The following is a 24,168-nucleotide window of genomic DNA, read 5'->3' as shown; positions in this document are numbered from 1 at the left end:
AATAAATCAGCCAATCCAAACTGGTACCGTATAGCCAAGGGCCTGTACACTGCCACATGGAGAGCCTCGAAGATAAATTGCAGTTTATTTTCTTGGCTGGCGGTGGCCAATAATTTATGAGGATCGAATGATTTGCATGCAGTACTCCTCTTTTCCTGTACCTTCCTTTTGCTATTTGCATCTCGGTACACCGATGCGAATAAAAAGTGTATGGCCATGCCGGCCAGCACTGAGAAGCATAAGGCTTGGCTCTGGCAGCGATATGTTGCTTTCAAAACAATTGGCGGCTAACAACAATCAAGTGGCCAAACGGCCAATAGCAAATTGGTCGAAACGGATACCAGAATTGGTCGAAAACAGACGAGTGCTCTCTCGTAAAAGCTCCACGCCAAAAGCTTTCGCCATCTGCCTTAAATACGGCCGTGCTGATAAAACACAAAACAGTTGCCGTTTCGTACGCGTTGCCAACGCAGCAGCAGCAGCAGCAGCAGCAACAGCAGCAACAGCAGTAACAGCAGTAACAGCAGTAACAGGATAAGCAGCAATAGCTAATCGTGTGTGTGCGACTGTATAAGTGACACAAATTGAACGAAAAGGCATAGGAAAAGCGTTGCCTGCTTTTGAGCGCCAAGTAAAAAGAGTCGTTCTAAAGGCACGGCCATAAATCTGCCGGCAAAGTGCATGCGAATCGTGTCGAAAAACTAATTTTAAGGCATTTTTTCAAAAGCGTGAAGAAAGTTTATACTTTCAGAACAAAAAAAAAGTTTACCACAAGCAAAAGGTGCAAAAGAAAAGTGAAAGAAGCAAGAGAAAAATCAAATTTTAAGCGCAGCTACTGAACACTTGGGTAAGTTGCTCAAGCTTAAGCGTTAATTAGAGCTTATGTTTCACAAGGGCTTCAGGTATTTAAAGAGAACGGTGAAATTCAAAGCATTAGCAATAGGATAATACGATTTAATTTGTACATTAAAGCTGGAAAAAATTAATTAGTGCGCCTCAAATAACGTCTGCTTGTGCTGAATGTGCAGACTGCTTTTTTTAAATCTATATTAATGCGACACGTAAATGTTGTAAGCACACATACGTACATGTTTTGTCTGGCAGGATTGTATCTGGCTTATACTAATTAGTCGACTGCATAAAATTGTAAGCCAATCTCCGGTGCAAGGCACAACTTTCAATTAATTAAAGTTGGTAAATGATTTGTTATGAATAATTAACAAAAATTAATTATATTTCTGGACTACTACGGAAAATTCAACACTTGAGTATGATTGGTTTACAACACTCATACCTAAAAGTGTTCGAATCTTTATCACCTTTATTCACTCTGCATAAGCGAGGAATATACTTGAGTGGAGTCACATGCTCATTCAAAATAAACATGTCTTGAAGCGTGTAAGACTCACTGCTTATGCGCCCCGCTGCACCTTAAGAAGTCAACGGAAAATTGAACACGAAAACACTCACACACACACTCACACACGCTGAAATCACTCACAAAAATGTTGACAACAAATTCCCAAAGGAGTATCGCGTAGATGGCAATTTTACGGCAGTTTGCCTTTGGCAACGACAGTCGCATCCTTTAAAGCCTACACGTGGAAACGTGAAACGCCTGGGCTTTGCTTAGGCTTAGGACGAGTCCCAGACGCGCACAGGACGAGCATAGGACAGCAAAAACAACAAAAAAAGGCAATGCTCAAGTGGCGCGGCGCTTAACACAAATTAGACGCACTTAATTACAGCGCAAACAGTCGCTGGGAGTGGCCGTAAAATGTGCGATGCAAACGCCAAAACCGCAAAAAAAAAATAAAAATCTTAAAAAAAAGTAAATGAATTGGTACCAAGTAAAATTGTGTGAGAGAGAGAGCGAGAGAAAGAGAGAGGGACTGTCTGTTACGGAAATAGACAAAGATTGAGATGGAGACGATAGGAGGGCAACAAAGGCGTTGGCAACTTTCAATTTGGGGCACAAGTTGCGGCTTAAAACTCAATTAAACGAATTGCCAAAAATTTAATTACTTTCCATGATATTGCACTTTAAAGCAAAGTCCAAAAAGATTTAATTAATTGTCTGGTAAAAGTTTCTGTTCAACCAATTTCTCAATTCAAGTGAAAACAATCAAGTGCATTTGTGAATATTTGTCTCAAGAGACTTCAAAATACACAAAAATATTTGTTAAGCTCAAAGAATATTTAATAAAGTAAAATCAATTGTGTATAATAGATTTGAATATTGTGTGTGTGTGCATCCATGTGATTCGTAGTTTATATAAACAAATAGGGAAAGCAGTTTCTCAAAATCCCAATACAAGTGCCAAGAAGATCTCAAACAAAAAATGGCCAAAAGCAACATGCGCTAGCCAAAGTTTTCAAGGCAATTCAACCCTTTGCGATTCCCCGAACTGCCCTGCCCTTTTTCGTTTGCTCCGCATTTATCTGACAAACAATACGCTCATTAGTTGTTGGAAGCCTCCTCATTTTCGGAGTTGTTTTTGTTGCCATTGAGTCTAAGCTTACAATTAAGTTGTAAGTGCCAGAAACTGGCCTTAGGCTCCACTCTAAATAAAGACATTCATTTTAATTATTTACAGTGAGCATTAGCCGCGCTGGCATATTTCGGTGGCAGCTATTTCAAGTTCAAGTTCAATTTTGGGCAAAAATCATAAAACTGAAAAGCAATATCTGCTGCACTTTGGGCTTAAGTTTTCCACTCGAATTGTCGCAACTGGCAACTTGAACGGGCGACGGTCCAAGTTGAAGTAATCCACTCGAAAGTTGGGACAAAGTATTGCAAAATGAATATGCAAATGGCTTAAGGATTGACTGCCCCGACTAAGTGCGATCTACACCAAACGAGAGCCGGAACTCACAATTCGCAGCACTCAACAAGCAATGGCACTTTGTTTAAGTTTTTTCTTGTGGCATAAACTACTTTTGGCATTGGCCTCCAATAGTTGTCAATGCGTTCAACTTTTGAATGAAAATCGTTGCTCTTTGCACGCAGCTCTTTTCGGCCATAACAATTTCACTCAACAAAAAGTTTTGCTCTACTCAGGGAGACATCTTTAATTGACAATAACCATAAAATATCGGCAATGAATAAGAAAAGACTTTTAAATCTTAATTAAGAACTCACTTAGAGTTTCTGACTCAGCCATACTTTATTTATATAAATATTTATTTTAAATTTTACTCTACTTTAGGCCATAAAAGCCTAATTCTTTTCATTCGAAAATATTTCAAATGCATCAAATAATGTAAAAATGTGTCTTCTTTTATTCGATTAAAAATTGCTTTCAATTGTTATTTAAAATATTTATATTTATTATATATTACTGTGTCACTATAAATATTTGTGAACAATTGGAATGTAAATCAAGTACGAAATATGAAAAGACTTTTACAATCTGGCATGACAAAGGACATTAAGCGAAGAAGCTTGCTAATTTACATAAAATAGTTTGGCGAGTGTTATACTTATCGAGCACGCAACCATATACCATCAATTGCAAAAGTCTATCGCCTGCTTCACAGCATTGGCAGCATTTTATAACCAGCTGCACTCAACTCAAGTCATAAGTCAGACAATAAATAATAATAGTAAATGGGAGCAATAACAATGTCATATGCGAAAAGGGAAGCAAGACCAACAGCAACAAGAGGGATAAAGACTAGAGTTATATACAAAACGAAATTAAATATTCACGTATGAATGGCGAGGAGGGGAAATTACGCATACTAAATTGTAAAAGCCAAATAAATGTGGCAACGGAATGTGGCGATTGGTAAGCGGGGCTGCGACTAATTAAAACCCGCACGGAACATTGGGTCTATTAGGCGTCGCTTTGTCCTTGCACAGCTCACGCATAGCCATTAATTTCCTTTTATGCATACCATAATTTCTTTCATACTACTTTTTGTTTCTTTGTATGGGACTGGGTTATTTATTTTCAGTTTCTTTGGCATAATGCCGAGAAATTCGAACTGCGGCAACGGAAAACCAAAACAAAAACAAAATGAGAGCAGCCAGACGCACTCAGCAATAAGGAAAGATTCTTTGGAGCTTTAATGATGTGCCTGAACCAATATAAAGCGGTCGGGGTGCTGGTCTGGAAAAACCAAAAATCTCTCTCCTGGGCATACATTCCAAATCCCCAATATTTACTGTATATGTATGTGTGTGTATGTGTATGCATGTATGTGTGTGTGTGTACATATTTGTGCAGCCAGCTTTGCCTTTGGATTTGCCTGTTTCTCTTCCTGTGCCTCGCTTGAGCCATTTGAATACGTATGCATACTTAATTTGGCACGGCTCAGCTTGAGCCGTCTGCCTGTTCCGGTGTTGGTTGGTGCACTACATTATTGATTGGATATTTGTGCGGGAATTTAATAAAATATGCTAATTTTTTATATTCGACAGTCGGCATTCAATTGAAAACGCCGACAATACTTAAATGGCGCTAACTAGCGTTAACAACGGCGATGTCCTTAAATCAAATAAGCAATTGAGATTCCCCTTACTTCAATATGTATTTATGTTAATAAATTAATATCAGTTTGGCATTCGATCATTCATTCCAATTCAATGTTTAAACATAGCTAAAATCGAATTCCTTGGCTTATAAGAAAACTATTGGCCTTATTTGTCTTTTTCTAATTTAAAAGTCTGCTTTATTTGAAATTTTTCATTATTCATTGGTGAATAACCAAGTAAAATGTAATTTTTGCGTTATTATAATTCAAGAGAGAAAATACAATTTTTGAGAGAATTTTTATTGGGTCTTTTAATATGGATCTCTTTGAATATATATGCATATATATGTAAACATTTCATGTGATGTGTTAGATGTGATTGGTATATGCAGTAAAATCTGGAAAATCTATCAAAAATGTAGTCGAACATTCTTAAAGAATGTCTTTTATTACTGAGCCAAGAGCATTGACATTTCTTTGCGGACTTAAAGAAAAATATATGTTAACTTTGCATTGACTTGATTTCATTATCATCCAGTACGCATCTTAGCCCTTAGCTCCATCCCTGCATAGTCGTAAAAGAAGCTCGATTTGGACAAGGTCATCAAATTACGGTAGCAAACACATTGAACCCGCAATTGTTGGCGGTAACATCAAAAGGCGTCGTCAAATGACTTCAACAGCTGCCCGAAGGATGCTCACAAAGGCATCAACAATAAAATGAGATGAGGCTAAAACAAACCCAAATATAATGTGGCTTACATTAAACCAAGCAAACCACACAAAAACTACAATGCCTTTAACTGATTGACTATGAGTTACTCATAGATCACGAAAAATAGTATAGTAGATGATAACATGATAAAGTTACAGACATTCCTTTTAATCATCATGCTTTCAAACTATAATGCTCGTGGATGGAACTTGTAATTTGCCATCAGATACTCAGATACACACATTTGCACAATTTCCATGAATATACCCTATAACAATGATCCACAGGGTAAGAAAACAGCAGATGCCAAAGTAAACTTTTACTGCTAGACGACGATTGCCTGCAGCTGCAGTTAGAATCACTTCCATCAGTTGGTCGTTGATGTCCCATTCCATGCCCCAGTCCAAGTCCAAGTGCACGCAAACCCACTTAACTTCCTCCCTGATACTTAATCAGTCAAATTTTATGCATCGCGCAAATGGAGCAGCAAAAACCAAGCCAGTCAGTAGCCCAGAAAAGAACTAGAGAACAGAACAAGGGATAAAAACACGCTCGAAGCAGCTGTTGACAAGTGGCTTTAATTGCTTTTAGTTTTCAGACGACGACCACATAATAATGTGTTATTATATTCGCGTTGCATGGCTTAAAGCTGACAGTTAAAAGTTGTAGCTTTGCGACTGCAATTAGACTAAGTGGTCTTTAATGTGGCAAATACTTAGTGTTGTTACATATAAAAACATCACCCAGCAAACCAAACCATCCACCAAAAAAGACGATGCAAGCCAGCGTTTACCAAAAAGTTGCCTACAACTAAACTTTGCATTTGCCCATTTACAGAGGAGACAGAGACAGAGACAGAGACTGAGACTGAGACTGATGGCGAAAATGATAGAGACAGCTGGAAATACAGACGTCAGTTGACAGTTTCAGTCAGTTAGGGCCTGACATGCCCTATTGTCCTTGAGCTGCTTCTCTATCTCAGCCTTACGACAATTTAGTTTGTGGCAAATTATTTTGTGACTCAAGCTTAGACTTCGCACTGACTGACAAAGTTTTTTGTTTCCCAAAGTTGTTTCTATTTGTATAAAATATATACATATATGTGCAAATGTATATTCTTAATCACAACAATATGCTGAGCTGAGAAAAAAAAGAAAACAATCAGTCAAAAATATAGTAGTCAAATTGATTTGATTAGCCGACTTTGGAATACTCTTAGACTGCCGTACGAATAGTCATTTAAATAGTCAGAGTATCGACCACTGAAAAAGGTCAGTAAATTACAATTTCAATTTTGTGATTCTAGCTCTAAAGTTGTGTGTAATATAGACTTTTGTTCAGTTAGTGGGGCGTGGCTTGGCTCACTTGCATTTTAAAGATAGATCGTGCCATCGATGTGGTGCAATCTGGTGCAACCAATGATATACATATAAGTTATCTTCACTAAAGCTCTCTTATATAATTTCACAAAATGCTAAAATCAGGCACAAAGTTCTAAAAAAATATATATTTATCGTTATCTCTTCAGCTCTCCGTATTATTCGTCGCTTAATACGCAAAATGCCGACACATTCTTTTGCAAATAACATTTGTTGATTATTTTTGTGATATACATACAAACATAGTACTTTATAAACATATATTCAAGCTACATTCATTTTGCACCATCGGATATGTGGAATTTTTTTATAATTAGTCGACAGTATTTCATAATTAGTCACAAATGTTTGGGAAATATGAAGAACTAGTATTCCATGCCAATGAAATACGTAGCACTGCTACTCCCGATGCTCGTGTAATAAATCGGATTTTTATTCACAACGCACTTGCTCTTGGTGGGTGTGGCAATGCCCGCCACACATATGCTGCCATCATACCGCTCCAAATGAAGCACACTGGTGCTGGCCATCAAGCATTTGGTGCAGCTACCGTTCTGGCTGGGTTGCGAGTCAGCCGGAATGGGTGCCAAGCACAGATGCGTCCTGGGTATATAAAGGCCTTCCACTTCAGGCTTGACCGGCACATTCGCGCACTCCATAGATTTGACAAGGCGCGAACTGAACATATTGCAGTTGGTATCTGTGAGCATCGAAAACGTAGAATGGGTGATCTTAGAGCTTGTACAACAATATAATAATAATATTCATGACTGACCATCATCGTTCTGAGCAAAGCCTACAGCATTAAACTTTGGATCTGCCACCATTTCATATTCAGTGCAAAGCGAAGCCACACTCACATTTGACAATGCCGGTTTATCAAAATCAATGGGTTTGGCCAGCTCAAGCAGGGCAAGATCGTTATTAAGGAATTTAATGTTATTTTGCTGTAAAAAAAAAATATTGAAACCATCAGATATTCCAAGCAACACCTTATCTAATTCAACGGAAATGCCAAAAATATTCCAAATTCTTCAAACAAAGATACCAAATCAACATAAAGTACAATTTATAATGAACATGTTATTCCAAATTTGAATATCTTTAGCACCATGTCTTTGTCGACTATTTAACAGTACCATTATTTCAATCGTCATCTCAGGATGCTCTAAAATATTAAAGTTTCTCAAATCGCTGTACCCGAACAAAGCTCTATTGGGCTTTCGATTTACACCGTTGCCCACGCAATGGGTCGTGGTCAGAAGTTTTGTCGACGACAGGACAATTGCAGTGCAGCGGTACAAAAAGGCGTCGAGATCGGAGTTTAGGTATACGAGGGAGGCCAGATGCTTGTACATTATGTTATCTCTGAGAAAACAATATATTTTTCGAAATGCGGACACAATAGTCACTCTGCACGGTTACTCACGGAGCTGGTGATGGTGTTGCTGAAATTCGAATTTCTTTCTCCTGCTGGCATCGGTTATACTCTGTTCATTAAAACACAAAAATAATTCGAAAACCGATTCACTTGAGACACACGACCCACCTGAAAATTGATGCTGACTGTTATAGTAAACCGTTGAAACAGCCACAACAAGAGCTATTGACAATACCGTGACCAGAACAATCCAACCGCAGTCCGGAATTGCCATTGTAGTATGCGATAAATTTATTCACTTCTGTTCTTGTAGCCTACTAAAACGATACTGCGGTACGCCAAGTAATATCACCATATATATATATATATATATACATACACAATATATAGAATATAAAACATTTCGATAAGGCTAACCAAAAACTTCGCATAAGGCATAAGATTGCACAAAAGAACTACATTTTACAACCGACGCTGTGACTTTAATAAATATATATTCAAAGTATTAGTATCAAGTCTCTGTCGAAAAAATAACTGTGCTTATGACGGACTTATTAGAATACCAATATACTCTTATGCCCTCAATAACAGAGTATTTCATATTCCTCCTTTTCGTTCTAAATTTCTTGAGTTAAGATGAACTCGATTTGCTAGTGTCTTCCTTCAGTAGACATTAAATTTAAATGTACAATTGCTGTTAGAATTGGCCAGAATGTGTCCAAGTACTTTAATATGACTTGGCACATTTGAAGCCATTAAATTTTTGCAATCAACGCCGTTGCAATCATTTCCGTTACTACTTGGCAAAGCGTAATTTCCGGCGTATTCCAATTAGCATGACTCAGCAATGTTTTTAATGCTCATTCTCACAAATTATAATTTATAAAGAAATTAAACCAATTTTGATGAGCCATGAAGATTTTAAATTCAAATTTATTAAGGCTGGTTTTTTTCGGCGCGCAAAAAAGTCCCTTTCATCAGCTTGAGCCTATGCTAATGTTGATTTATGTCAACCGCAGGATAAAGTTTACTTAACCATGGCTGATGTGCCACGCTCACGTTTCACACACAAACAGACATACATTTAACCTAGAGCTGTGCCCTATAAAAGTCTTTGATTAAATGAAACCATTTATTATGTAGGTAAAGACAATGTCATGACACCTCTTTACCGGTTAAGTGAATGCGCCAAGTGATGGGGCGGTGTATAAAACAATTTCTTTAAAAGTCACGAGCACAACACGCAGAGTTATGACAATTCACGTTAAATGCCACACGACCGCCTCGCAGCCAGCCGCACCCAACAACCATTTCGCCCGACCAGGGAAAGCAAACACAAACAAATTTTTAAATTTGTAAACACGCGGCAAACGAGCGTCGCAGCAACAGCCAAGATCCCAAAAACAACCAACTGAGAGCGCAGCCACTTGACTAGTCGACAGCCGACGCACCGTTGTACGCTTACACACACACACACACATAGTGGCAGCTTGTGTGTTATGTGTTCGTAACAGGAAATCCGACAATTTTTGAATTTCTTACATGAGCCAAATAAAATAAACAACATGACAAAATACTCATATGCGCCACTCTGCACACTTCAATTTTGGTTAGTTTCCAACGAACGTTCCTGGGAACAATTTCAGCTCAATTTCGTCGAATTTTCTACACATATTATCTCCCCTTTAAGTGTTGATCTAATTTTTTATATATGGAATAATTTTTCTTACAGCTGTTTTTAGTTGTTGTTAAAGTTGTTAGAATTAAAGAATTGTATCAAATACCTAATTAGTGTTTTCAATTATAAGTCCAACTTGTTAGTTTTCCGCTTAATATCAATCATAGGTCAAATATAAATCATATACAAATTAATTTTTACACAGAAAAATACTTTAAAACTTTCATATAAAAAGATTTTCTAATTTTGAGACTGTCGCGGCAACCACTTTGGGTTCATGCCTCCGAGAAGTGTTGCGATTTCTTCTATATACATATATATAAAATAGCAGCAGTAACGACTTATAATCAAAGTGTGTGCGATTTTCTTAGAGCACTTTTGATTAGGCACAACAAACACTACCCATGACGCCTACTTGGGCGGCTAATGGCACACTCGTCGTATGTGTAATATTCCCTGCTCATATGCAACGCATATTTGCATAATTTGTCTGCCAGCCAGCCCAATCACGCAAACACTAAGGCACACACACACACACACACGTACACACTCACATACCGGTTGTGAAGGACACAATGCCATTATTTAGCCAACCCAGCTGTCTGAGTTACTAAATTGCGCATACGCCTCGTACGCCGCAGTCACATTTAGGGTTTAAGTGTAAGCTAAAGGTAGCAAGAAATCTAAAGCCAAGCGTAGTTAACTTGAAAAATACCCTGTAGCCAGATCTAAAGAGTCTTAGGATTAAACATTAAATTCTTGCATAAATATAATAAAATAAAATCATAAAATAAATCATTAACTGCAGATAGATAAACTGGACGTTGTAATATAGATTGATTTACCTTGAGAGACAATTGGCTGTAGATTTGGTCATGTTTACTATGCCCAACGTTAGCCGGATATAGTGAGTACTGGGTATACAAGCATTGTTAGGGCCTGACTGAGCTTATTTGACTGGGGCGTTGTTAAGTGTCTGTTGCAGTGTCAGACGCGCATTTGCTGACAAATTGAGCTTGAATTGCGCAAACAAGCAAGGGGTCTAGGAAATGAATAGAGCTGCTTGATTAGGATAACACGATTGTTCGCAATGTACAGCCTATTATAGCAACAGGTACTTAGTAACTGAATATAGTGCTTATTGCTTAGTTTTATAAAAGTATAAGTTAATAAAACGCAGTTGAAAACTATTCGAAGCTGACTCTTATCAGTTCATTGAAATTGATTACAAGTCATTTAATTCTCAAAACTCTTAAATTTAATCAAGCTTTCATAAAACAATAAATTAATTGCGACATTTATTTGTTTTTAGCATTCGTGTTTCTCTATGATTCCTTCCCCCGTCGATAATTAATAATATTATTTATTTGCTGTTTTCTGGTTGGTTTGTTGGTGATGTATTTATTCTTGTCTGTTCATAATGCCAAGTTACCCCATTCCAGCCTGAATTCATTAATAAATGCTGACAACAGCAGCAGCAGCTGCTGCCTTCGCTTGTTTAACTGCAGAACCATTAACTTGACTAAAGAACTTCATTATGTGAGGCTAATAAATCTTTTGAATTGGCTACCTTTTGACTGTAGTCCAAAGCCGACAATGAATCATAATGTGCACAGCATGGCAAACACCTTTGAGTCAAAGACAAAAGAGGAGCACATACCGAAACACTCATACGCCCTGTGGCACATGCAACCTGAAGGCAAGTTGGAAGCCAAGTCGAAGCCATGTTGTGGCCAAATCTTAATGTTATGGCGTGTCGACAAAGCAAGCAATAAAGCGTAGCATAAATTAGCCAAATAAGCAGGCAGCCAACAAACAAAACGCAACAAAGCAAAACAGAAAACTTTAATGTTTGCTAGGCAAATACAAAAGTCAGCCCTGCGGTCAGGACGAACCGGAATTTTTGGGGCTCAGTTTGTTAGCACAACTTGCGTAACACGCTTCTTATTGTTATTATTATTGTTTTTGTTTCTTTTGGTGTTGCTGTTACTGTTACTGTTGGTGTTTGTGTTCTGGTTGTTATTGTTACATTATTATAAAAATGATACACACGCGTACAAACACAACATGAGCATAAACCATAACCAAAACAAAGGGCCATAATGAAATGTCTTTATGTGGCGATTATCTGAACATAACAGGGCCCAATGTGTAATTAACTGGCTTGCGGTTTTGCGCTTGTCAACCCGTGCCCATAACACGCGTATATGAACTCTGAATTATGCTGTAAATATGTGCGAGAGATTTGAGAGAAGCAGAAAACATGACAAAAATTGTTGCCAATGGCAATTTTTGAATACAGGTTTTGCGCTTAAGTCAGATATAGCTTTTAGTTGCAGCTTATACGCATTTACTGATAATCTCATAAAGCTTGACTTATGATGCGGATTCTCGCACTTCTTATTAAACTTAAATTTCTCCCCAGCTGTCAATATTTCTTAAGCCTCTGCCACAATATGGCTTTATTTATTTATAGTCAGTAGCCAACAAAGTTACATAGCATGAGTTTATTTCCTTATCATATCTATCTTTAATTCAATTTGTCTACGGACTTAAGACCCACACGAACACGCACATTCCAAGAATTTTATTTTTTTTCTTACCATCTTGGGGCTTTTCCATTTTAATTTTGAAAATCATTTCATACATCCATATCAAAGCTTATCAAATTGTACGCTTGATGAGGAAGAAAAAAAGCAGAAAAGTTAATAACATCAAGTCAAGCTCTCACAAGCCGGAAATGGTCGACACATGGAGCCCAACACAAAAAAGCGAAGCAATCGACATCGGTGAATGTAGATGATGTGTCCTGGCAGCTGGCCAATGTTTATACAACTATCTGCGGCTGTTCGGGCTTTGCCTTTGGGTTTGTTTGCCATTTTTAAGCTCAACTGTAAATGAGATTTTGCACATTCGTTTTGTGCTCATTTTTCTTATTCACATTTTGGCCTTTGGCTTGCAAAGAGTAATTTGCCCCACAGATTCAACTATTCCAACTCCCCGCTCAAACGAACTATCTAATAATCAACTAGCTACCATTCACTACACAAGAAAAATTGAATTTAAATTAAAGAAAAATTTGTTCCATGAAAATAACAAATTGAAATGTGCACCAGAAAAAGAGAATTGATTAAAATTATGATCTTACATACATATATTTAAGTTAAAGAACAAAAGAAAAACAAAAGCATTACTCAAGTCGGGATGCTTTAGCCGTGAGTGCTCGGTCTGAATGAGGATAACGTTCAGTAAACAAACATTTACTTACAAACATCCTCATAAATTAAAAGCTTTAGCTTTAAAAATTCATTGTGTTGTTGTTTTTGTGAAGTCTTTTTGAGAAAAGCGTTAATACCGTTACTCAGATATGGCCTAGAAATGAGACATATATCGATTTTCACAGCATTATTATACACATTTGTTTAGCATTGCCCTAATGCAAAGTTACTAATGACATGGCTCGGTTAGTTAATTTGAAACAGGAGTCTGATAAATGAAATCATTTGCTGTTAGGAAAATCTCTAGAGATTGGAGTGGCAGCATTAATCGAGGTAGTTGTCTATAATTTAAATTAATGATGAACTAATTTAATTTTAAGTAGTTTGTTAATACCTCAAAAAATGCAGTTAAATGAGTGACTAGAAACATCAGTTTTGACGATTACCGAAATCGATATATTAAAAGCAACAATAATTTAAAAAATGAGTGATTCCTTAATAAAGTAAACCAGTACATAGATTGGGAAAATATTAAAACATCTCAAATTAGGAAATCTCATTAGATTTACCAAAGACACCAAGTTCTCACTGAACTCAAACTTAAAACATCTGATTACTTTTCTATGAAGAATTTGTTCGCTTCGTTTTAAACTGTTGGGAAGTTATTTCCCATACAATTCCATCGCTTCGCCTTAAAGTGTTTAAATTCAAAGTTATATGCTATACAACAGTCTGCCAACGAATTTTGATGATATTTTTCATGTTGCCCCACAATGGCACTTAGGTTGCTGATTCTAAGAAATTGCAATCGACGAACAAACACTTTTCATGTAACTCGTAGAACGTTGGCCAAGCAACAAATGCGTGATTGCCACTTGGGCGTATACGTAATTAATGATGCTCACGATTTTGTGATGCTCACGAAATTGTCAGTTTTTGACAAATATCGCCTGATGGGCTGTCTAAGTCTGTAGCACTTAATCAGCGCCAGACAAATCTCTAAGATGCTTTCAATTAGTTGGCGCTTAAGTAATTATTTCTAATGCAAAAACTTGTGACGTATGATTGATAGCTAAGGCGTGTTAAGAACCTATAGTGCGGCTGGTGGAAAACAGGGAGGGGGTTATATACACAAACCCCATTTCAACAGAATGAGTCGACCCGCATTTGCGTTTAATTCGCACATCAGACACACAAAACATGCAAACACACAATGGAATACTGACACAATCATGAGCATTGCAAGGATTCGTTCCTATACCTCGCACGCTCCGTTGGTCATAATGAATGAACTTCTGTGGCCAACAAGCCAACAGTGGACAAAGTCCGGCCACTTTCAAACCCATTCACAATATAAAATATTGACAGTGTCATAAAATATCAAACGCAATACATGTGTAACCAAAACAAACTAAAACTCAAAGCACTGACTGTAAAACAAATAAGATAACCATGAAAGATGCTTTGACTTGCCACTGTAAAATAATGGAATGCCAGCAAGAATATTGCGTGTAGTTGACATAAATATTGCCCTTAAACTGCTGAACTGCTGAATTGGCTTTGAAATCGAAACATATATGCTACAAATAACCACATTTTAAGTCGACAACTCAAGTATAACCATTATTGCTAATCTACTCGAACTCACTTCAGTACATGATGTTTTGTGTACTTACAATTATTAGCCTATTATTCACAGAATTCTGTTTAGCAGAAGAATTATAGCAGACCACATTTGAAGCAAAGCAGTTTAACAAGTTTCAACAATGCCTTTGAATGGGTTGCGTCAGAGTCAAGTGTCATATGCATATTGCATACATCAAGCCCTTTCATATCAGCCAACTCATCTGGCTAGAACACAATGTGCTATTCAATACCAACACACATCACACTCTACTCAGCACACTCACACACAAGCTCTCAGGAAAAAACATGAAAATCAATAAAAAAAAAATATAATAAAAAAAGACGAAATATCGCATTACACACGCGCTTTGTTCTCGGTTTCATATTATTATTATTAATATTCTGTTTTTGCTTTCATTTTTGTGTCAATTTTGATTTTGGCGGCCACGCTGGCGTATGATTGATTTTACGGCACACGCAAGTTGTTCTAACTGAATATGCACAAAAACGTTGCATAACTAAAGGCGCTGCCAGCCTACACAAAAATATACAAATTGCAATCGCAGCGTTGACATATAGCAACGACAGACAGTTGCCATCAAAGCGCTTCACGAATTGCTAGTCACAAATGGGATTCAATTCGATTCAATAAGCGCCTCCCATGTCCTCGTCCTTTCCCACCAGTTAGTCACATTTCCCAACTGTGCTTCCCATGCAAAAGTGTGGGTGCCACATAAGCTGATCAGATTGCGAGCCTATTTGTTCACGGAAATTCTCAACGTGATGACTTTTTCAGTTGTGTTGGCTTGTTTCTAATCGTATTACATTTGCAAAAGATTGGGTTGAATGGATGTTTTTTTTTGGTAGAAAGAAATTGTTAGCAAATTGAATGATGCATTTTTTATGAAAAAGTTGGGCAAAAGTTATTATTATTTTAAAAGTCTAATATCAATCGCTTATCAGAGTAATACTATTGTCAGGACACAGATACATATTAATACACATTTTAACGACTGCAAATCTCAGCAAACAAAATGAAAATGTAAACTATTGTTGAAAGTTCTTTTAGCTCTTTTGCTAACTGATACAATGTTAAAATATATTTTTCTGATTTTATCTCTGTGCAATTCTCTGTGCAATTCTCTGTGCAAGTGCAAAATGCTTTGCTGTCAAGAAATTCTAGCTACATTTTAGCTCTGAGCAGTTTCTGTGTTGCTGAAGTTCTTTAAATCGAGTAAATAAAGTAAAATAAAATTATAAAATAAACTAAGTGAGGCCTTAAGCTATTTGATAACTTATGCGGAATTCACCCAATTATTTACTTATATGTTAGACATTTCAATGAAATGCAATAACCAGCCAATTTGCAAATGCGAAACATTTTATTTGAGGTGTTCGTTAGGCTAGCCAATAAAAACAAATATGAAAAGAATGTATTGCATATACAAATAACAAATTTATTGCCAATCAGGCAAATCCCAAAATGCCGAAGCTATTTGAAATGCAAATAAAATCTAGTTGAAAGCATAAGTTTAAATCAATATAAATAAAAATGCAATTTTTTCCCGAATTTTTGCAGGGCATACATCAACTGTTGGAATATCGGCGCCAAACAGTAGCAGCAGCCACAGCAACGAAATAACTACGCAGTGAGAGGCAATGTACTCGACATGATGTCAACGATATGAAAACAAAGCACAAAAATTGCATTTCCGTTGCCTCTGCAAGTAGTGAAAAAATGAAGTCCGTCATCCTTTATCCATATGGACCGCTAACTGGTGGCGCTCGCTGTTGTCGCATGTTGCACGCCAAAAATTTGGCCATAACAAGTGCAATTTACACAATTGTAAGTTGCAGCAAGGACTGCCCCTGTTATTATGTCGCACGCTGTTTACAACGTCTCCACGGGGCGTATGCGCAATGTCATTGTAAACTGTTTGCACTGTCACAGTGAGAAAATTCTACTTTTATACCTGTAATTAATTCGCTTGTATTCTCATGGACAGCAATTTTCATAGAATTTCCTTTCAATTTTAATGAGTGAACGGATAAACCTCGTTATTTTAACACATTATAATAAGGCTACCATTAATAATGAGAAATTGACACAATAGAAAACTTAAAGTTGCTCAAGTTGCTTACTTGATGTAACTTCTGCTTTAAGCGATTCATCATCTAAAATATCATCAAAATGTATTTTGAAGCGCACTTTGAAGATTTTTAAAGCCTCTAATTAGCTAATGGCATGAAAACAAATTTGAAATAATTGTTCAGACATAGAAGTGTAGTTAAGATATATACTTAGCACTCCTATTAGGAGCGTCATACCAAAAAGGGCAGCAACAATTACTTTATCGTCGTACAGTCGCTTCTTCATCTTCTGCCATATAAATTGCAATTACACGACGCTCACGATGGCTTTTAATTTATGTTAATGGACGAATCGTGCATGGGATTTTAATATGTACTCCGCCTAACAATGAATAGTATATGCAGCAAGAGTACAAAAACAAGAACAACCAGTGCAATTTGTGAATTGCTGTGCAGCGTGAATATATCAAAAATGATGTGCATGAAACGGTCGCGTAAAATTTTTATTTAGCTTTTGAATTTCCATGTTCTTGGGTGTCTGTAGTCTGCAATTAGTGCCACATTTTATTCTTGAATTGAGGCACTTCACTGAGATGACAAAGTGTACTGCATGTACTCGATGGCGAAAAATGAAAGGTTAGTCACGCAGCATAATGAATGTGCCCGCAGAGTACGAAATTATTCACTTTGTCATTTAATGCGCAATATTTTGTTAGCATAAATTACGCAAATTTTTAATTGCATATTCGGCTGTATATCAGGACTCCATACAGAGGCAGTCCATGAACTAATTAGCACTTTGAACAGCATCTAGTTAAAAAGCAAACGCGTGTTTTATTAAGATATACAAAAGGGGCACACAGTTTAAACGAATGGGGGTACCCACTGCGTATGCGTGATATGTTTGCTAATGCTTTTTCCTTTCACTTCTCTGTCATTTAAGAATATATCACTCTTAATTGTCCTGATCTACTCCTGGCGCATCAGTGTCAACATGCACAAGTCTGCCGACTTACAGGATGTCTACTACGGTAAGAACAAGCTACATAAATATTTAAGCAAAATACGCTGACGACTTTAAATAAAGTGTACGCATATTTAATATTTAATGAGAAGCTCTAGGGCATAATTAACCAGTCCAACAACTCTGAAGGCATATGACTCTCTTTTTATTAATTTATTGGTGTTTTCTTTTCCTAGTGCAATCAGATTAGGCTTAGACACTATTTAATGGCTCTAAAAAGTTGGTAAAATATAATTTTAGAATGAATTTCGAACTAAAACCGCGTTTTGTAACTTTGAATGGAAGTTCGCTCTTAGAGGTCAAACCATGGTCAAAATGACCAGATTTTTTAAATATTGTCACTTTTGACATAGCTATTGCCCTGGAAAGTTTTCACCCGACGCTAGAATAATTTTTTTAAAATATAATTTTATTTTGAAATTTATGACATTGACGGTAATTTGATTCTCTTGAATATTTAATTTTCAGCTTCAAAGTTTGTGTGGAAAAATGCGTTAAAATCTTTTTATCTGTGTAGGGATTTAATATATTCCCCAATGTATGCTTGTTAACTGTCGAATTTTATTTGCTTAGTCAATTTTCCCTTTTCTTATTTTGCAGGTGTACAAATTGCATATTTTGCCATAATTGGCACACAAATGGCGATGATATTGCTGAGCATTGTTTTGATATGTGGCATCTGTCGGGTAAGTTTCGTATGTTTGATCAAGGGCTTTTCAGCATTTTGCACAATTCAACAAAGGGTTGCCACACAAGTAAACATCCCCCCACACAACACAATCAGATGAAAAAAAAACAGTAACTGGTATTTGAAATATCTTAACGCCGCATATGTGCAAATTATGCGCATTTTGTGACTGTGACTGTGACTGAACTGTTTGCAGGGCCATGCAAACAAAGCGCATTCAAATGAAAATTATTCGCCAGTTAGACCGTAAGCACAGCCCCCACTTCAAATGCCCTTATTACAGATGTTAGTGGGGTGCTTTCACAAAGTGTACATCAAATATTTTTATGCAGCCAAAATGTATAGATCCGACAAACAAAATATAATTTTCATTTTACTTGTATACGAATTTGAATTGTTGCCCGAAAACACATTAAATTTTACAAAAGAGTAATAAACACGGTTAGTTTAAAGATCTACTTTATGATAGCGTCATCATACCCTTGGCCAAAAACTTGTAAATAAGACCAAATGAACCGTTTGGCATATGTAAAAGGGTTGCCAAAAAAAAAAAAAAAAAGTAAACAATTTGTCACACAATTGGGTCTACAGATCCATCTGTCGGATGGCGAACGAGTGACGGCGACACATGACAAAGATTACAGGCAGTTGTTGGAGCGAATATTGTGTGGCGTATTGTGTGGAATTTTTTAATTTCGACCTCACAACAAAAACAAGAATACACAACAAGGAAACACAACGAAAACGACAACGAGGGCCCTAAAATGTATGCTACATTTATTTGTACTGTGCCATGCGTATGGATGTGTGCATATATGTGTGTGTGTGTGTGTGTGTGTGTGTCTGTGTGTGTGTGTGTCTGTGTGTGTGTGTGTGCGTGTGTGTGTCTGTGTGTGTCAGTGTTTGCGTACATTTGTGTGAGAATAGAAAAGCTTGCTTTATATGCTCTTGAATGTTGGAGGAAATTAATTGCAGCTTGCCCTTAGGCGTCTGTGACCTGCGTGAGAGCCAGCAGCTGATGCGCTTGAATAATGCATACAACATTGGTATTAATTAGAGCTGCCTGCCTATTTTGACAACAAAGTGTATAGACAACAATTTAACAAAAGTGCCTGGTTTTTTAAATTGGGGAGCACAGAATATATCGCATATGTTTTGACAAAAACGCGACACAAACTCAATTAAAAACATGCAAACGCGTGAAAACGTTAAATATTAAATTTCTGAAATGATTTAACTGGCTTAAAATTTAGTCTAAAATTCGTCTCTAACAATATGAATATTTTTTGAAACATCCATCAGAATTTCTCTGCTTCACTGTGCGGGAAAAACTGTCACCAACAGCAATGCACGCTGCTAGGCAACATTTTTCATAAATAAAGCAAAATGCGACACGCGAAAAAGTGCCAAAAATGCAATCAGAGTTTTTACTCCCAAACGATATAAATTACACAATGCGCGCACACACATACACACACACACATACAAATACACATGGGACACAAAATGTTTGATATAGTGAAGGTAGGCAGGAAATCAATGCCTTCAATTTGATAGCAGGCTAAAGGAGTGTAAATAGCTCACCGAATCGACAATCGCCCACAATATATTCGAAAAGGGCAATAAAATATTTATGCCTCCGTTATGCTCTACTCTGTTCTGTTGCCCACAGGAAAACCCCGGTCTAATTGTACCCTGGATAATTGGGTATATTACGTTTATGGCCTTGGAAGCTGTCGCCATGGTTTATTCGAATGTGCTGCGTGATCATGTGAATAAGGTAAGTTAAATCCTTTGGGACAAACCTACCACATACCAACAAGTAGGGAAAGTTATCGCGCCAACCAAACGCTTTTAATGCATATTTAAAATGCTTTGACTGGCTGGCTGGTGAACCATTTGCTTAATGAAAATCCCCACTATCCAACCCATAAACCTCCAGCTAACCTAAGCCCCCCAGCTTTGAGGATAACCCATCAAAAGCTTCGACGCTGCGGGAGCTGCCTGTGAATTATATGAATGAGAGTTCTTGAATGCCGCTTTGGCATAAATCAATTCGAGCCAAAGCACAAAGGCCTAGCAAAACAAACAAATAAATTGCAAACGCTCAATGATAGAAAACCAAAAAAAAAAAAAACAAAACAATATCGAGGGAACAACAACAAAAGAAACAATAAGAGGAGAATCCGTAACATATGTAAAAGCTGCTGTTTTATGCTAGAATCGAACAAAGGATTTAGGTTATGGTCGAGTGCCGACGACAGTTGAATGCACTACAATGGAAATAATCTCATCATTCAGATGTCAGAACCAATTCAAATTTTTTCCACGTCAAATCTGACAGGATTGGGAAACTTTATTCAACATTATTAAATTGTTACGAATAAATAAGGAGCATCTCATACTTATTAATTTTCCAAGATCTGCGTTATTATTAGCAGAGAAATACAAACAAATTTCAAAAAGAGTTGCAACCCGAAATTAAAAGGACCTCATACATACTTTACGAATCTTTCACGCCAGATTTAAGTAATTAGATCATCTTAGTTATTTAATTTACAAAAGTTTTCATGACAGAGTAACAGAGTGAAGCGCATGGTCAACTTAAAAAAAAAATAACAAAAAAAAGAGTCCTCAAAAGTTCGTCCACTTGAAACTAGTAGCAACGCGACGCGGCAAAGCACAAAGCTGACAACCGGGTTCATTCAGTTACTTCGTCACCAGCACTTCCTCACTTTTTACCCTTCTCCTGAACTTAGCCAGACCTAACGCAGGCTTATTACACACACACACACACACACACACACACACACACACTCAAATAGACACTTAGCCACTGAGACTTTGACATTTTTCCATGCCATTTAGTCTCTTCTCACTTTACCCCGTCCGCTATTTTTATCTGCCTCCAGCATTTGTTTTGCGGCGTTTTCCATTCCGACCGAAACCTGTTTCGTTGTTCGCGTTTCTGCTGCAATTGTTGTTCTTGCTTTCTTGTTGTCTTCTATTTTTTTTTTCTGCGAAAACGTTACAAAAATTTCTACCTCATGCATAATTTATTGCAATCGTAGAGGTAAAAAATTCATGGTTCTTGCGCTCTCATCGCCATGACACGAAAAACCTTCAATGAGGTAGAGTTTTGTGCTGTCTTTTTGCATAGTAGTCTGTATCTGAAAATGCTTGTAAAATGGCATAATAAATCAGCGGATATCACAAATAATCTATATATATTAGCATTATATTAACATATCCAACTAAATATATTTATAAAAAAAAGTATTTTTAGCAGCAGTATTATATTTGGTACAGGGTATAATTTAGTTTATGACTTGAGTAGACTGCTTTAGGGGTTTTGTTTTTGATTTTTGTTCTTTTGTGGCATGTTTTGACCATTTCAGTTCATTTAAATTCAATAAGCTTCCATTTAAATGCATTAAAACAGCAACAACCACTTGATCAAGTTTAATGGAATAATTGTAAAATCCTTTATCATAAATTAAATTGATTTTGATACATTTTCCTCTATTCTACAGCAATTTGATGCCATGTGCAAGGCGGAAGTCGCATTTTTCATAGCGCGTGCTTTAATTAACGTAAGTAAACAAGCAAACTTTGCCAAAAGTTATGTATGTTATTTAAGCGATTGCGTTAATGGCCCATTTGATTTTTAAAAAAAGTTTTAAGTTCACCGTTCCAGGGCTTAATCGTTAAGAAACTCTGTGATCGAATACTTTTTATTTGTTTACACTAAAAGTTCACAGTTTCGATTTGCACTTTTCGATTTTTACTCAATTTACATCTTTATATTCCACTGCTTTTCAATGGTATATAAGTATAATTAAAATAATAACAAACGAATGAATCCAATCTAAGCATTTAGGAAAAATTGCTATTAATTAAAGCTTAAATTATATGAAACACATATCAAAGTCGACAAAGCACTCAGCAGAATTGCTCAAAAAACCATTAGCGAAAAGCGACCATTTGGCACGCTCATACAAAAGTAATATTCGGTTATACAAAATAATTTTATTAATTGCCATTTTTTTAAATAAAACTAATGAAGTCAGAGGGACAAATTCAAAAATAAATATTTTCAAAATTTAGAAAATGTTAATTGCCATTTGAAGTATTCGCTTTATAGCCAAGCAACAAAGCAACTGAAATTCAATTAATAATAATCGTATCAAATGAACTAAACTAAACAATTTATTTTCAATTAGTTCATTAGAATCGGTATGAATAATTTATCGATTTCAGCTTTTTGTCTGAAGTAAAACACAACAAATGCAATGAATAACATAAATATAGCTAAAGCCCATTAAATCGTTTACGAGAATACAAATGTTTTTCCGGTCATTTAGAGTCCTTCAGCCACAAGAGCGTCGTATTCTATGTGTGTGTGTGTGCTTGTGTGTGAAAGTGTGTCTTGACCTAAATTGAACTTATGTTACTCAATTTAAACTTTAATCCAATCGAAACAAAACAGGTGCTGGCCATGTGGGGAGTGCTTCGCTTCTACAATCTTGTGCGTTCAGGCATTACCTGGCGTGGACCGGAGGTAAGTTCAATTTAGTTCATCCAGATCAGTACATAAAGAGGATTCGACATATTGAAATGACTTTTAAAACAGAATACAGTTTAGCAAAAAGATAAGTTCTGAATATTTACCACAATCAGATATCTAAAAGAAAACTCAATTTTATTATTAATGAAAATCTAGTATTTTTATATAGTTTTACTTAATTAAGTGTAAATTTTAAGTGCTTCACACTTTTTCTCCAAATTTAGCAGTCAACTAATAAGTTTTAAAAATATATCAATCTTAAATTGCTTGAATAAAAAATATATAATTTGTAGCAAATTGGAATGGTATTATTATCTACACATTTTCATCAATTTAATTAACTTAAATATTTACAAGAAAGGACAATAATAGTTTATCATTTAAATAAAATAATAATAATAATAATAATAATAATAATAATAATAATAATAATAATAATAATAATAATAATAATCATAATAATAATAATAATAATAATATTAATAATAATAATAATAATAATAATAATAATAATAATAATAATAATAATAATAATAATAATAATAATAATAATCATAATAATAATAATATAAATCTGTAGATTTTTATAACCAAATATGAAGGTTATAAATTATACTAATTTGTTTATTATTGCAATCAAATCTAGGCCAAAACCGCCATATTTGCACCCATGTACAAGAGCGTGAGCACACACAGCAAATCCTCGTCAGTCCAACTGGAGGGCAAACGCTCCAGGCAAAGACAGCGACGCTACAGCGTCGAGGTGGAGAGCGGCTGTTGTGCCATCTTTGACTTTGACTTTGACTACGACGACGATGACGAGGATGAGGACGAGGCGACAGATGATGGAGTGGGCTATGATTATGATGACTACTACGACTACTATGAGGATGAGGATGAGCAACAGCTGGAGCTGGAACAGCAGGACGACGCTGATTGCAGCATGCTGGGCAAGGGAGCGCCCAAAACGAGGCGCACACGAACGGCAACTATGAAGATAAGGGGTCGTCGCAGTAACAATAACATACGCAGCGTGCTGATCAATAAGCGGCACAATAAATACAAAATCAGTCGACCGCAAACCCAGCTGGAGGTCATCAATGAGTCCGAGCGCAGTGCGGGCAGCGGCAGCGATGAGAACGACTCACTGTTGGTGGCCTATGACAGCAGCTCGTCGCTGGCGTCGGTTTGACATTGGCCGCCATGCCACAATGGAATTGCAGCAATTGGGCGCGGGAGCAAGGCTACGCCTCGACCAGCCGACGATAGCAACGGGAGCACCTCAAGCGATGACAGCGATGCCAGCAGCAACAGCAGCACCA

General features: G+C 36.6%; 2 protein-coding genes across 3 annotated transcripts; one reads left to right on the top strand and one right to left on the bottom strand.

The window, feature by feature from the left end:
• The first annotated feature begins 509 nt into the window (after window positions 1-509).
• Window positions 510-24,044, top strand: LOC6557888. 2 transcript variants are annotated; one of them, XM_032743088.2, is made up of 8 exons: window positions 510-847; window positions 16,056-16,322; window positions 17,511-17,598; window positions 18,192-18,277; window positions 19,952-20,059; window positions 21,813-21,872; window positions 22,769-22,840; window positions 23,493-24,044. In XM_032743088.2, the coding sequence occupies exons 2-8, from the start codon at window positions 16,161-16,163 to the stop codon at window positions 24,036-24,038; spliced, it is 1,122 nt and encodes a 373-aa protein (XP_032598979.1). In that variant the 5' UTR covers window positions 510-847; window positions 16,056-16,160; the 3' UTR covers window positions 24,039-24,044. The 2 variants fall into 2 exon arrangements, with proteins under 2 accessions (XP_032598979.1, XP_032598980.1); XM_032743089.2 differs by lacking the exons at window positions 510-847; window positions 16,056-16,322 and adding an exon at window positions 17,133-17,203.
• LOC6557889 lies at window positions 6,867-8,243 on the bottom strand. The gene is made up of 5 exons (XM_001985217.3): window positions 8,123-8,243; window positions 8,003-8,063; window positions 7,713-7,941; window positions 7,349-7,520; window positions 6,867-7,273 (listed from the first exon to the last, which is right to left on the bottom strand). Exons 1-5 carry the CDS (start codon window positions 8,226-8,228, stop codon window positions 6,939-6,941), a joined length of 903 nt encoding a protein of 300 aa, XP_001985253.2. The 5' UTR covers window positions 8,229-8,243; the 3' UTR covers window positions 6,867-6,938.
• Window positions 24,045-24,168: the final 124 nt, after the last annotated feature.

The sequence above is a fragment of the Drosophila grimshawi genome, unplaced genomic scaffold (genome assembly GCF_018153295.1).
Source record: "Drosophila grimshawi isolate 15287-2541.00 unplaced genomic scaffold, ASM1815329v1 contig_44, whole genome shotgun sequence".
In the NCBI taxonomy this organism is placed as follows: Eukaryota; Metazoa; Arthropoda; class Insecta; order Diptera; family Drosophilidae; genus Drosophila; species Drosophila grimshawi.
This window is presented reverse-complemented; position numbering and strand designations above follow the sequence as displayed.

Coding starts and splice junctions, on each gene's coding strand:
- LOC6557888 (XM_032743088.2), top strand. CDS start 16,161: ATGAAAACAAAGCACAAAAATTGCATTTCCGTTGCCTCTGCAAGTAGT. Junction 17,599..18,191: donor CTTACAGGATGTCTACTACG/GTAAGAACAAGC, acceptor CTTATTTTGCAG/GTGTACAAATTGCATATTTT. Junction 21,873..22,768: donor TAGCGCGTGCTTTAATTAAC/GTAAGTAAACAA, acceptor GAAACAAAACAG/GTGCTGGCCATGTGGGGAGT.
- LOC6557889 (XM_001985217.3), bottom strand. CDS start 8,228: ATGGCAATTCCGGACTGCGGTTGGATTGTTCTGGTCACGGTATTGTCA. Junction 8,064..8,122: donor CAGTCAGCATCAATTTTCAG/GTGGGTCGTGTG, acceptor TTTAATGAACAG/AGTATAACCGATGCCAGCAG. Junction 7,274..7,348: donor CTTTGCTCAGAACGATGATG/GTCAGTCATGAA, acceptor CGATGCTCACAG/ATACCAACTGCAATATGTTC.